At 28.3% G+C, this 14,374-nt stretch overlaps 2 protein-coding genes across 4 annotated transcripts; one reads left to right on the top strand and one right to left on the bottom strand.

Moving 5' to 3' along the window:
* Positions 1 to 2,271: 2,271 nt before the first annotated feature.
* Positions 2,272 to 7,997, bottom strand: Roq (RING finger and CCCH-type zinc finger domain-containing protein roquin). 2 transcript variants are annotated; one of them, XR_012992364.1, is made up of 17 exons: positions 7,864 to 7,997; positions 7,030 to 7,192; positions 6,615 to 6,822; positions 6,319 to 6,540; positions 6,065 to 6,240; positions 5,655 to 5,988; positions 5,338 to 5,578; positions 5,081 to 5,250; positions 4,752 to 5,014; positions 4,566 to 4,670; positions 4,281 to 4,492; positions 4,030 to 4,151; positions 3,827 to 3,968; positions 3,679 to 3,748; positions 3,408 to 3,599; positions 2,943 to 3,317; positions 2,272 to 2,840 (listed from the first exon to the last, which is right to left on the bottom strand). XR_012992364.1 is itself a non-coding variant. In XM_076313547.1 (16 exons), exons 2-16 carry the CDS (start codon positions 7,189 to 7,191, stop codon positions 3,198 to 3,200), a joined length of 2,739 nt encoding a protein of 912 aa, XP_076169662.1. In that variant the 5' UTR covers position 7,192; positions 7,864 to 7,997; the 3' UTR covers positions 2,272 to 3,197. The 2 variants fall into 2 exon arrangements, 1 of the variants encoding a protein (XP_076169662.1); XM_076313547.1 differs by having other exon boundaries at positions 2,272 to 3,317.
* A 1,640-nt stretch (positions 7,998 to 9,637) lies between these two features.
* Positions 9,638 to 12,171, top strand: LOC143147924 (mitochondrial carrier homolog 2). Of its 2 annotated transcripts, none has more exons than XM_076313667.1 (7): positions 9,638 to 10,600; positions 10,679 to 10,763; positions 10,999 to 11,167; positions 11,263 to 11,400; positions 11,493 to 11,679; positions 11,752 to 11,831; positions 11,920 to 12,171. In XM_076313667.1, exons 1-7 carry the CDS (start codon positions 10,502 to 10,504, stop codon positions 12,086 to 12,088), a joined length of 927 nt encoding a protein of 308 aa, XP_076169782.1. In that variant the 5' UTR covers positions 9,638 to 10,501; the 3' UTR covers positions 12,089 to 12,171. The 2 variants fall into 2 exon arrangements, with proteins under 2 accessions (XP_076169782.1, XP_076169783.1); XM_076313668.1 differs by having other exon boundaries at positions 9,642 to 10,600; positions 11,764 to 11,831.
* Positions 12,172 to 14,374: the final 2,203 nt, after the last annotated feature.

Raw genomic sequence — 14,374 nt, 5'->3', positions numbered from 1 at the left:
TACATGAATTTTAAAGTCTTTATAGTTTTATCTGTGAAACCAGTAACAAAATAAATAAAGTTCTAACACATTTCTCAAATACATAAATATAGTTTTGAATCTAGACATAATTAACACCAATGTTATCTCCAATGAAGAACAAATAGTTTAGTGTTTGCATGTTTTGCACGTTTAAATCTGTAATGGAAACATGTTTTGCATAAGTATTAGAAGTCAATTCGTTTGCATATAAAAATTTTCTACTATTTCGCGTAATTGAAAATAACGTGACTGCTCTTTAAATTAAGAAGTATGATTTCATACGCTAGAATAAAAAAAACTAATTTTCGGTTATAACTTTCACATATATATCGTTTCATGATATTCCATTACAAATGAAAGAATGTTGTGTTAGTAAATAATAAAACAAATAAAATTGCACCATTGTTTATAATTTTCATAAGAAACTAGTTATGTTCTTAGATTACATTTCTTTCCAGTTCAGAATAATGTGCCTTGTATTACAGAACTTGGAAATATCAAATCTAACGCGTCAAGCGTAAAATGGTTTCATTCAGTTTTGTGTTGCTGTATGATTTAAAAGGCACATTTTAGTTTGAAAGAAATATTCTACTTGAACATATCTAGTTCTACGTAGCAAGGTAAAACAATATTTTTAATGAGAAAGATAGAAAGATCAACTTTCTTTGATCTCTACGTTTCATAAAAGTCTATAATGTCACTTCCACTAAAACTGGAATTATTAATATTTATGCTATATATTATTTCATAAAAAAATAGAAGAACCCAAAAACTATTGCAATGCATAAATCACTATATTATAAAGAAGTTGCAACTTGATCAACATATTCTAATTGAGAAAATTTCGTTATCACATTCGTGATATATAATTCAAAATGAAACGAGTTCGAGATCATTTTCGATGAAGGGAAAAACATTTTAAATCAACAGATGTTGTATAAAATGCAGAAAATAATAAAGAATGTAAATTTCTTATTAATAGAATCAAGTACATACGTCATTATATTTTTGTTCTGAGGAACATTAGCTTCATTTTTTATAATACAAATAACGAACAAAAATAAGGACAAACAGTATACCAATAATATTAACATAAATTAAACCATGTTTATCATAAGAAATAAAGGTGATAGTTAAGTGGAAGCCAATGTGACTGTTTTAGTTCCTCGTAAGTCCGTAAATCGAACGTCTTTACAAATGTGAGAGCAGCAGCTCGCATAACAGTCTGTTCATTTCAGTTCTTTCACTTTTCAGTAAAAAATAGATTCAAACCAATGGCTTTCAAACTATTTATTCTAATTTATAAACGTAAGAAGTTTATACAAAAATAAAGAAAATAATTGCCAAATTAACAGAAAATTCATTTCCGTACATACATTTCTATAATGTACATAATACATATAACTATAAAATCTCAGTAAACACATTTTATAAATAAAAATCAAAATATTTAGCTTTTACATTAAACACTATAGTTTGAAAACCACTGTTCCAACACATTTAATTAGATATAGCAAATAAAATGCAATATTTTTTACCAGGCACAAATGGAATTTATAGGCTTTATATTCCAGGCACAATGGAATATAATTATATTCCAGGCACAATGGAATATAATTTTCAACTATATACTGTGAAAACAAAGGAAAATTTTATACGCACCATTGAATTTTCCTCACTTTACTCGTTTTGAATATTTAAATATATGAAACTGCAATACTTAAGTAATTTACTCGTTGACTTTATAAAAAAAAATCACAGAGTATATGAAAGATAAATCTCTTAATTTTTGTATTTATAAACTTACTTATTTATCAATTTCGTGTAAGTTGCAATAATTTGGAAAGTAGTTGTTAATAATTATTCGAAAAAATATGTATTAAAAGCAAAACAAAACACAAATCAATTTGTGTAGACAGATATATGTAAAATCAACAATAACATTTTATGAAATATGTAAGAGTTGAACAAAGTACGATACGATGTACTAGTTATCGTGTTTTATTCAAAAACATATTTTCAGATATGAAAACATGATTCGCGGAACGAAATACAGTAAGAAAGCTACGTATCTTTAAAAATTTTGTTTTATCAGCTAAAAATTAATAGTCACATATATATATATATATATACACGCACATATATACATATACATATACATATACATATACATATACATATACACATATAATTAAGATATATATAAATCTTAATTAGAAGCAATATATATCTTAATTATGTAAAATTTTAACAGAATATGTTAATTTTGTGTATGCATAACACCTATATGTATTCGTATATTTTTATTATATAACCTTGTTGCAGGTTAAATAGCATTCTTTCCGAATGTATCAGTAATATAATATCCTTTGCTTCATTGTGCAAACATATAAACAAAATATACTACATCCTGTCATGTTTATAAAACACTGACATTAATTTCTGTTAAATTTTAACAAATCTGCTCTCATCTGTTCAATCTGTCTGACAATGAAATGTCCTCATTATGATATTCATAACGGAACACCAATCAACCCTTCACCGGTTCTATAAATGTAAATTCCAATGCGGCAGCTAACTCTCACTTCTTACAATACACTGATCTCTATAATAAATTGCTAGTGCAGCTAGTAAAAATTAAAATAATGCGACTTTCTGCATAACTAAAGAAGAGTTACCATCATGAAGGATTTGACAAATTGTGTTCAACAAATTTTTCGAAGTATCACATATTTACAGCTAGTTTTTATACGTTGGTAATAATTTCAGGAAAAAGTACATTTTCACAGTTAAAGAACAAATATTATGTACCAAGAGACCTGTAAAAACATAGCACATGGAAAAGTAGTAAATCTACTTTACATTATACTATATCAACAGGAGAATTTTTATGTCAAAGAAAGAATGATAAATTCTTTTACCTATTGATAGTGTTTAAAGTATCACCATCTAGTGCTAATTTCTTTTGATGTTGCTTAGAAGAGCATGAAATTCTTTTTATGCAAATAGTACAAATTCTATTTACTTTCAGTCATTCCGTTGGAAAATTGAAACATGCTGATGCATGGAAATTCGCACAAAAAATTATTTGTACATGTCAAAAGAACATGTTTCATGAAATGAATAATGGTCAGATCTAAGAAGTAAACAGTGCAGTAAGACTCACTATCTTACTATTATTTTTTAGAATTATCCTCTTCACTTGACCAATGCTTTTCTTGTTCCTGCAGTTCAAATTCCCATCGCAATTCCAATTCTCGCATATCATTTGCAATGCCAGCCTCATATGTATCCTCCTAAGGTCATGAATAAAACAAATAAATTTTACGTAATTAACGTACTGCTCTATATTTATTTTTGTATAGAATTATAATAGTGCAACCTACCTCTTCCGATTTATAATTTTGATTGAAATTTTGAGTACTAAGCAAATTATTTGACGATTGAATCCAAGGTACAGTACCATACGGACTCCAATTTCGTACGTCTTTTTCTTTTTCTCTGATACCAGCTTCAATTAATTGCAACTCCTGTGCCAGTCTTTCCCCTGCCGTAAAGGTGGCTCCTTGTGTAGCAAGCTGAATGTATTTTTTACTTCATTATTATTATGTCTAAGTAAAATGTTTTATAATATAAGAATGAATGATTTAACAATACCTTCAAATCATTAATCTTCTTCTCGAGATGTTTTAATTGTTGTTTTACTCTTTGTGATTCAAGAATTAAACTGAAAAAATGTATATCACAGTCAACTGTTTGAAATAGTTAACAGTAACATAATAGTACCATAAATTAAATAACATACTCTTTTGACATGCATTCTGGTCGTGAAAGTTGCGTGTACGTTGACGATTCGGATAAATTGCGACCAAATGTAATGTAATTGTCTCCAAAGCTTGAAGTATTAATAGACTGTACACCTCCATTCGCACCAATTGCAGCATAAGCTACAATAAAACCACCCTTTCATAGTACTGTATTTCTCTGTTTACATTACATCGTACTTACGTTGATTACCGTAATACCATGATGTAATAGAATTTGCCGTTGGCATGGGTCGATAAGAAGATATTGTAGGAGGTGCACCTCCTTCTGCATAAAAATTGGTAGGTTGTACGCCATTACTAGATCTAAAAACAGTTATAGTACTCCATATTTTCGTTTAATAATACATTCGTATTAAATTTGTCTTTTACATATTTACTCTTTGGGCAAAATAACTTTTCGTCCAACAAATATTCTTTAGGAAGAAGAGTTACCTCATTAAACTTTTGGATAGTTTGGAAATTGGTCCATATTTATTACTAGATGATGCATCAAATGGCACAAATTCATCATCAAATAGAATCGGATCTGCACATCGAAAATTGTTGTTACAATTTATATTTGATGGAGGAACCATGGGATTACTTGGTGTGTTTGTCCATATAGAAAAATTTGATGATAAAGTATCTCCTTGCATGTCATAATTCTGTAAGATAAAAAAATAATCATAAAAAATATAAAGAAAACAACTAACAATTTTAATGGTTAAACAATCATACTGTTTTTATCTGTGGCACTTGCTTGTTGACAATTGTTTCAAGCTGATTTAAAATTTCCATTCTGCGTTGCAACAGCATTGCCAATGTTTTGGCGACTGTGCGCTGCTGTAATATGCATACATAAAAACATATTAATATACATAATGACAAGATTTACTTCTGGATAGAAAGAGAGATTTAAATTACCTTCTTAGCACTAGAAATTCCATTCGTTACATTGGATGGAACTTGAGACGAATCCCACATACTGAGATTAGGTGAAGTGTAATCAACAGGTGCGTTAGGCATAATATAATGAGAGCAATACATGTCCATGCTTTTAGTTGGTACCATAGGTGACATTCCTTGTGGAGGTGGTAGCATATAATTTGTCAACGATCCAACGAAGTTGTTTTCATTTGTTGGTGTATGACGTTGCATTTGATTAACTTTATTTATAGAACTGAAATCTAAAATGAAATGTGACAACAATATATCTTAATTTTCTGTATTATTTATTTTGTTTGAATACTCACTCTCTCTATGAGTATTATCATGTGACTTTATGGAATGATAAGATAAATCTTCATTCTGCTTAAATGTCTTATTGTTTGAACCAGTGACTGATTTGTCCACCTTTGTATCCAAATTATTTGTTAAAGGTAAACTTGATCTGATACTTAACTTTCTATTTTTTGATCTGTACCTAGTGAATGAATGATTTAAAATTATGAATGTCATGTGTATATGTGCAGTCATAAATTTTAACTTATATATACATCAGTATGCTTACTTATCCAGTTCCATATCGCTATGAGCAAATGTGCAACTAGTAGATCTGGGGCAGGATCCTCTAAGCGCGAGATCTCGACACATGCTCACTTTATATTTTGGTTGACCTGGGCCTACACTATGAGTACCATCTTGCGTTTTCCGGTTACCATGTTGTTGAATAAATTCTACTAATGCTGCAACTACTGTTCTAACAGCTTCTAATGCTGCACGACATTCTGCTAATGTAGGAGGTTCAGTTTCTGTGATAAAAATAATGAATTAGAAAATTCCAAATATTTGATTTGTTTAATGCAACCTATATATAACAAATTATACCTGGGCTGGGATCTATTGCAGCTAACAATTCTAATTGCGGTCTTAGACTACTTAATTGTCCAGGATCAGGAGTACGTTGAAGAGCAATAACCAATTCTTGTACACTTTGAGCAAAAGATTGCGGAGTTTGAAGTTTATCTATAATACTTTGCATGTGAGATTTATGACTGGTATCTCCATACAATAATGCAGACCACTGATCTGGTGCTATTCTTAAGCCAGCTTCAGTTGCAATTTGCACTATCTGAGCATCATGTTCTCTTCTTAAAGCCTCATATGTTCTGAATTCTTCTTTCAATTGCATTAATGATGAATCTCCTTCTCGTTTAGATACCTACTTAGGTATTATGATTAGAAACAATTTAAATTTCTTCATAATAAATTATTATGAATACCAAAACAGGCATTACCTTGAAACAACTTGCCCTATATAACAATTGTACAACATGTCCTATGCTCGTTTTAGATGCTTGAGGAAAATGTGATTCTAAACGTTGAACTACGAACATAACTAACACTTTTCTAGAAAGAGCTGATCCATCTTCCAAAGCCAACAGAACAAGTTTGAGTACTTCTTCTTGCATTGCTGATAATAATCACAAATATCTATTACATGGAATGCTAATCATATTTCTATAAGTTATTTTATGTACATGCAATATACCTGGCCCAAGAAACTGACAGCCACGAGCACGTACAGCAGCCCATAAATTAGCACTAAGTTGTTGTGGATTTTGGTGTTGAAGTATCAATTCTGTAACTGACCGTTCGCCCAAACTTCTAGCTGCCCTTACTGCACGTGCTCTTCCTTCTGGTTCAACCAATTGACAACCCACAAGAGTTACTAATTTTCTTTGCATTGGTCGAGAAACAAATCCCATACCTCCTGATATATTTTTTAAAACATAGTTTTAGATTATATCCTATTAAATTGTTGCATTAATTATTAATTAATATTACCTGTGGCTAGAGTAGGATTTGTTTGACATGGTTTGAGATATAAAGCAAGTTCCTCAATACAACGTTTAGCAACCAAATAATTAGCATGGTCTTCAGGCGGTAGTAATTTCTGATAAGCTGTTGCAATATTCGTGGGAACAGGATTCCCTACTAATTGTAACAGAGCTTCATTTACAGGTAATCTTTCTATTTCTGTATTAATAATACTCTGAAAAATATGAAATTTGACATAAACAAATTATAGTTTTGATTAAAGAGTATTTATTTGGTATATTACATATTTTAAAAAACAAACAATATTGTCTTTATCTAGACAATTGATACATATTCATTACTAATATTATTTAATTACCATAGAAGTGTCCATAAATCTATTTAACTATAATATTCATAAAATGTTAATAGTATCACATACCTGATCAAAAGGACATTGTTTACGATGTAAATTTGCAAGGCACGTACGACATATAGTATGACCACATCCTAATGATATCGGGCCACGTATGGCCACATCAAAATCATGACAGCAAACTGGACAAGAAAGAAATTCAGTCCACTGCGGTGCCTGTATTGGCATTCTAAAACAGAATTACCTACTTTCAATTTTTAGTTTCACAATTTTGTGTAATACTTTTCTCTTCAACAATAATTGTAAAAAATGTAATGTTTACGGCTAAACATTGCATGCACATTCCATAAAATCTTTCATGTACATTTGTGTAACACTTATATACGTAAGTAATTCGTAAAAAATGTCTTACTGCGTTATTACGATTATGAGAAATATCGCGTTATTATATTGAATAATTTTAGTAAGAGAATAAAAAATTCTTATATTCAATAAGTAATTACAACGAATTTGATCAGTTTGTAAATTTACAAAACTAGTAATAAATGGAAAGGAAACTTCGTTTTGATTGCAAAACATTTATCTATAGATATAAATCTGTTTGAAATAATAACGTTTGCCTATCAATTGTTTTTTGTACAACGATTATTATGTTTCCTTGATTATTTCGGGTGCAAAATTAAATTTTGTTATAAATAAAAATGCGTAGAAAACATTTTACGAGTACACCGTTTCGAACACGCAATTAGATCGAGTTCTTTTAATTGCTGTCGCTACCGCTCTTGTGTTCGACGAACGTCTACTCTACATAGAATCGAAAAAACGGCATCCGCTTTTGCCACGAGGAAAGATGTCGAGTCAAAGTACTACCGTTAAAATTAAAGATAATAGAAAACTCACCTCGTTATTGCCCTTACAAAACATCACATTAACTACTCGGTTACTTCGCATATAGTTCTGCCATCGAAGCAAGAACAGATGAATCACAAATAGTAAGATGAGCTCAGCACGATATTCCTTACATACACTTTTTTACTTTACTAGCACCCATGACGAAAACAATCTAGAAAAATGATTTTCTAACTTTCCTCGGTAGAGAGCGCTACAAACGGCATAACATCAAATTTTTTAAATGAAAGAAAACAAATTCTCATCGGTAGCAGTTAATTACGTCCAAAAACAAAAAATTGAACATTACATATTTAGCATGTGTCATAAATGTAACATATTTTTTTATACGATTGTTATTTAACAATATTGTTTTAAGAGTAAATTTTTGGTTTTATCTGTCAGCATTTTAATTAATTTTGCATAATTATGACACTTCGTGAAAATAATAAAAATAAAATACAAATTTTGTATTATATTAGAAACATTTTTATTTATAACACTTAAAATGAATATTTTAACAAATTTTATGAACTTAATATACGAAATAAAGCAAATGATACAAGTCACTGATTGATCACAATATTATCTTTATAGTATTTTCAATAATCATGTTGAGTTTCGTATCTACTAAAATTTCCAATGTATGATTTGTTTCGTTTAGTTTACTGCTTAGCACATAATATTCCTGACATTAACCAGCTTGTGAATGCAAAAATCATAAGAATCGTGATAACGATACACTTGAATCATGTCGATATTCATATAGATGATATTGAGAATAAAATATATCGGTATTGTCGATATCGATACGTGCAATTCAATTGGAATATAAGTTAAATGTATGTAAATGAAATAATTTCCATTTTGGAATAATAAATATAATAACAGGATATTAAAGTATAAACGAAAGTATAAAGTATCAAATATTTTATTCAATATGCCAATCTATAATTGACAGTGAGCATAGAAATAAAAGTTGCTGCAAATGTTCTGCAGTTAGGCGATTCCTGGCTTCAATCAATATATTGTCCACTTCGAAAAATAAATGTTCAAATAGAACAGGCATAACTATAACAAATATTTTTTTACCAATTTGTTAAGCGGGAAATTATTTAATTGGTTTCTATATTTAATGGGACAGTTATAAATTTTTATTGGTAGTTGGTACAAATAATATTTTAATTCTTCTGACATTTCATTTAAATTTATTGTGTCTTTGGAGTTAGCAAGTTTTACTAAATCCTTGTTGTATGGTCAAAAACCTTTTTGTATAATACTTGAACAACTTGGTTTTTTATTGGCCATTTCTTTTTTGTAAAACTGTTTGGTTTACAATTTTTATTATTTTATTTACTGCAGGCGAGCATGCTTTTTTATCAAAAAATGTATCCTTTTGAACCTAGGATTCAAGATTGTGAATAGAACCAGGTTTGAAATTTGCTCTATGCAAAAAAACTGTTGATAAATAGTTCTTTTAGTTGAGTACCAATTTTTGTTTCATGATTTACTATTTGTAAATTTCTCCATAATGTAGTTACAATAGATATTATCTTATTGTCAGTCAGATATGTTTCTCCAGGTATAATATTTGTTGCATCTTCAAATGTTTTTAGTAATTCTTTCAATAATTTTATAGTCTGAATATTCTGATGCAAATCAGAACACCAATGCAGCTTTAGACAATTGTATTATTATAGAGCTTATTTTTTTGGATAAAGTAACAGATACCAATATATAATATGTGGAATTCCATCGAGGTTCAACAGATTTTATTAGTTTCAAATCTGAAACAGTTCATAATTTGTCTGTTATAACAACAGATTACTTGAAATATTTAATTACTTCCTTCACTTTATGGCAAGGAACTCATTTCCAGTTTTGGATAAATGCAATGTCAAGATGATAAATGCATTTACCTCCTGTCGGGAATTTTTATAAAAAATGTCCACACACTTTTTAGCGACACTAAAAAAATAAACACTTTGTAAGGTAATGCTAAAATATAAGTACTTACATACTTAGTAAGCAATTTTGTTATCGAAAACTTATAATGTTATCGAAAATTTAAAAATGTACTGTTTGTATATAACAGCAATTGAGAGAAATAAATTATTTAGCTACTTTTAGCTAAGCTGAAAAGAAAACAGCAACTAAAGGATTTAAATATTGGTTTGGTAAGTGAGATAATTGAAAAGAATGCATAAGAGATACATTGATAAACAGTTCACAACTATATAAATAAAATGACATACTAACTTTTTATTGATAATTAGAACCAGTACAATGTAAATCTTCAGCAGTCAAATGCTAGCACAAAATTCAAGAGAAATTCACGATTGGTCCACTTCTCTTAGGACCGATTATGTTACAAGTGAATGAATATGTATACTTATATCGAATATCGATATACATGAACTAGTATCGATATTGGAAAATATTGTATATAAAATATCGATATTTACAAGAAAAAGTATCGATATTTAAAATATCGATATTGTATCGCCATCACTTATTAAGTGAATATGAGTTGTGTTCGTAGAAGGATCGTGTTCCAGACGTTGAAGTTTAGCCATACTTATTAATCAGAATCCTTGAATAAACAATACAGCAGAAAAATTGGTGCACAAGCAAAATAAACTAATTAAACATGATACCACTTGAAGACAATCATTTACCTATTATCGGATGGCGTCTATTAATAAGTACTGTTACACATCCATTTGAATACGCCAAAGTTTTAATACAGGTAAAATATACACAATCGATAAATTATTTAAAAAGTAAAAGTTCATTAGAAATTTATAACTTTAATTTATAATAACAGATTGGACATGAACCAATTCCACCACGGCCGACAAGTACTTTATTCGGACAGCCGGCTTTAGCTTTGCCTAACATTTTTCAGTACGGTAAGTGATTTTCTACGCGAAATCAATACTTCATTTTAGATTCTCTTTAATTAAACGTGAAATTTTTAGCTATTTTAATTTATATTTAGAAATTAAATTATAGTAGCTTTTAAAAGTTTATTCAATACGTTTTTTCAACTATAGATTCCTTTTCTTAGAAATGAACATTTATAATATATTATAATTTTTTTTTATAATTTGTGTAAAATATTTTTGTTACTTTATTACTTTTCAGCTAGACATATAGCCAAGGTAGATAAATTCCATGGATGCTATCGTGGGCTTATTCCACAATTATGTGCCTCTACCATAAGTAATTTTGCTTATGATAAAACCTTTAGTAAACTTACATGTGTAATTTGTGATGATGAAATATATGAAGTAGATGATGACGCAGCAGATAGGTATGTATGTATGTGTGTCAGAATAGTCGATATTGAAAATGATAAGATAAGACTTAGATATGAATCTATTGTTACTGTTATTATTATCCTTTTAGTAAAAGCTGCAGAAAATATGTACTTGAATTTATACGAGATCTGATTAGTAGAACAATTGCAATTATAGTCACTCATCCATTAGACGTTATTGCACTGAGGATGATGGCACAATTTGTTGGCAGAGAAACAAAATACAAGTATATTGTTTGTTACAAAACATGAGGCACATGTACTCATTACTAATCATGGATGCATTATTTCTATAGCTATTTCTTTTATGCATTAATAGTGGACTATTCAGATCATTTGTGGAAGTGTACAAACAGAATGGAATTATGGGATACTATGCAGGATTAGTACCTCGTCTTATTGGAAATGCTGCTATATTAATACTAATCAGTTCGTCTACTTATATTGTTGATAAATACATTACGACTGATAATGATATCAAACCAGTTGTTGTTTCTTCTATAAAAGTATGTTAATTATTAAAATAATATTTTAATAGTACAAAACAACATATACAAAGAATACAATATAATATATAGGTGTTTCCAAAGTTTATAGCAACAACAATCACATATCCATTTTTGCTGGTATCACATTGCATGGCTGTTAATAATTGTGGGTATGTTCATTTCAAATGTGATTAATATTTATAATACATTTTAGAAGAATTTGAAGAAATATTAATACAATGAATTTTGTTAATTAAGGTTAGTTGCTGGTCTTCCGCCACACATGCCAATTTATAAAAATTGGCAGGATTGCTGGTCTCATCTTTCAGCTACGAATCAATTAAAAAGGGGAAATAGCCTTATATGCCGTTATTATACAGGGCCTTCAGTAGTGAAAAATGGGACAATGATGCCTATTGCCAAATAATTTTAATGTACGAAACGCGTCACAGTAATAACATTGCATTAATTTGTATTTGAAAGACTAACAGTAAAATCAGTACCGCACTACATATTTTTTGTCTGGTAAATTTAGTGATATAATATATATTGCATTTATATATTTCTAAAAATTGATTATAATTTTTGTTGCATTTAATATTGATTACAGACTTCTTTCTTTGGTTTTATATACCATTAAATAATACATTTTATATTGAAAGTTGAACACAATTTTTTCTATAAATAAATACAATTGTAGAACTTTTGATGTAGTATACAAAATAATATTGCACTATATACATTCACATTTAGTACATACAAGTATTACTACATACAGTTTATTATTATTTCAGTAATTCACATTCCTTTTTGTATGCAATATTTTTGTTTAAATTGTTTGAAGAACAAAGATTACAAATTTGACTCAAACTTGAGTGCCTTGTTTATGCTACAATAAAATAAAATTAATATCTTTTGAAATTACAAAATAAATTAGGTAAAGTGTATAAATTAGTGTTAAAATCTGTACGATTTTTGAGATCTCTCTCTAATTTCATACAAAGTAAAATTGATATATTAATATATTGTGAATATATACATGTATAGACATAAATGTGAAAATTTGAAGTACAAGAACAATTCAATTATACATGTAAGCATAATTTAGTGAAAACTTTCATTTTTCAATGAATCATATTTACTATTAATAACTATAGTTAAATACATCTGTGATAAATGTATGTATGATTGTTAGGATATAAATCTAACAATTACTTTAAAATTAATGAAAAAAGTACTCACTAAGTCTCTCAAAAATTTTAATTTCAAAATCTGAAAATATTCGAAAAAAAATTGAATTAATATTGTACAATGAAACAATATTTCTAAAAAGAAACAACTATTTAATTTGTATTCTTTATTGTTTATTATTTCGATGGTTTCAATCATTTACAACAAGGTTTATCAGGCATCAAAATGTTATACGAGTATTGCATTATTAGATTGTACCTGTCTTTCTAAATATCCTATGAATACACAGAAGCCTATACTATATTACGTAGTTTTAATTCTGGTATAAAAAAAATATTCACTTGAACTACAATTTTAAATATTACATAGATGTTTCGTCAGGTATTACATTTGAACTTCAATTTATTCATATAGTGCGACAAGACGAATTTAAATAATAAACAAAACAATCAACGTGCTTTTAACACATATTTTTCTATTTTAAAATATATTTAAATAAGGAAATCTGTACTGAAAGCTTGTGAATGTATGTAGTGTTGCTTCGTGTGTAACTTAATAGAGGCATTGCAATATTTTACTACTAATAATATAAAATTACTTTACCATACTCCAATTTAAATTGAATTATCACTTAAAGAGTACAAGTGATATGAATTATTAAGCACAATATATAGTTTACATACTAGCTATAACAGTTTGGAAATTACACGATATTTTTAGTTTTCTAAAGTCTAATTTCTTTGTTTTAGGCATTACTTTTGCTATTAAATCCATTAATTTTTCATTTACATGTTCATAAAATTATGCTCCTTTTCATCGTTTTCAGTTATATAAATTCATTTATGTATTAAAATGAATGGTCACTCTAACATTACAGTACATGGATTTATAAAAAAAAATCTTAAAAAATGATTTTCATAAATTAAAAATAAAACAATGTATGGTATTCTATGTATACAATAGAAAAAACCTAAATATGCATAATTCAAAAGTATTATATTTTGCATGATTAATATCAACTAATAAAAAACGCAGGAGCATTTGCGATGTTTATTTTATTGGCAAAATTCCATGACTTATTTTTAATTTAATGTATAAAAGTAGTTTATGTAAACACGGAAACTAAAATGCAGATAAGCTTAAATATTAGTGAACAACTAACGCATTTTTTGTAATTTTAATGTGAAATAAAGGAATGTAATTTTTTTAAATAAATTTACGATTTTCGCATACCTATACAATTCCATGTTGTATTTATAACTATAATAGTCTACTTCGTGTCAAGTACCTGATAATTTAGTGTCATGCAATCTCAGACAAGGATTACCATAGAACTGTACATCATTTGTTTGATTTCCTTTACAATACAATAAAGATTCAAACCATTAACATTTAATATTTATTTAACAAATATTACCCTTATGCTATTAGATGTAATAAGTGATTGCTGTCAGATTGATACCTATGAGTTTCGTATTCTATATACATCGAGGAATACTGTATATCCAGGAATGTTGTACAG

Source organism: Ptiloglossa arizonensis, chromosome 6 (genome assembly GCF_051014685.1).
Source record: "Ptiloglossa arizonensis isolate GNS036 chromosome 6, iyPtiAriz1_principal, whole genome shotgun sequence".
Taxonomy (NCBI): domain Eukaryota; kingdom Metazoa; phylum Arthropoda; class Insecta; order Hymenoptera; family Colletidae; genus Ptiloglossa; species Ptiloglossa arizonensis.
This window is presented reverse-complemented; position numbering and strand designations above follow the sequence as displayed.

Coding starts and splice junctions, on each gene's coding strand:
- Roq (XM_076313547.1), bottom strand. CDS start 7,191: ATGCCAATACAGGCACCGCAGTGGACTGAATTTCTTTCTTGTCCAGTT. Junction 5,251..5,337: donor AGCGATATGGAACTGGATAA/GTAAGCATACTG, acceptor TTCATTCACTAG/GTACAGATCAAAAAATAGAA. Junction 4,152..4,280: donor CTATCCAAAAGTTTAATGAG/GTAACTCTTCTT, acceptor AACTGTTTTTAG/ATCTAGTAATGGCGTACAAC.
- LOC143147924 (XM_076313667.1), top strand. CDS start 10,502: ATGATACCACTTGAAGACAATCATTTACCTATTATCGGATGGCGTCTA. Junction 10,601..10,678: donor ACGCCAAAGTTTTAATACAG/GTAAAATATACA, acceptor TTATAATAACAG/ATTGGACATGAACCAATTCC. Junction 11,832..11,919: donor ATGGCTGTTAATAATTGTGG/GTATGTTCATTT, acceptor TTGTTAATTAAG/GTTAGTTGCTGGTCTTCCGC.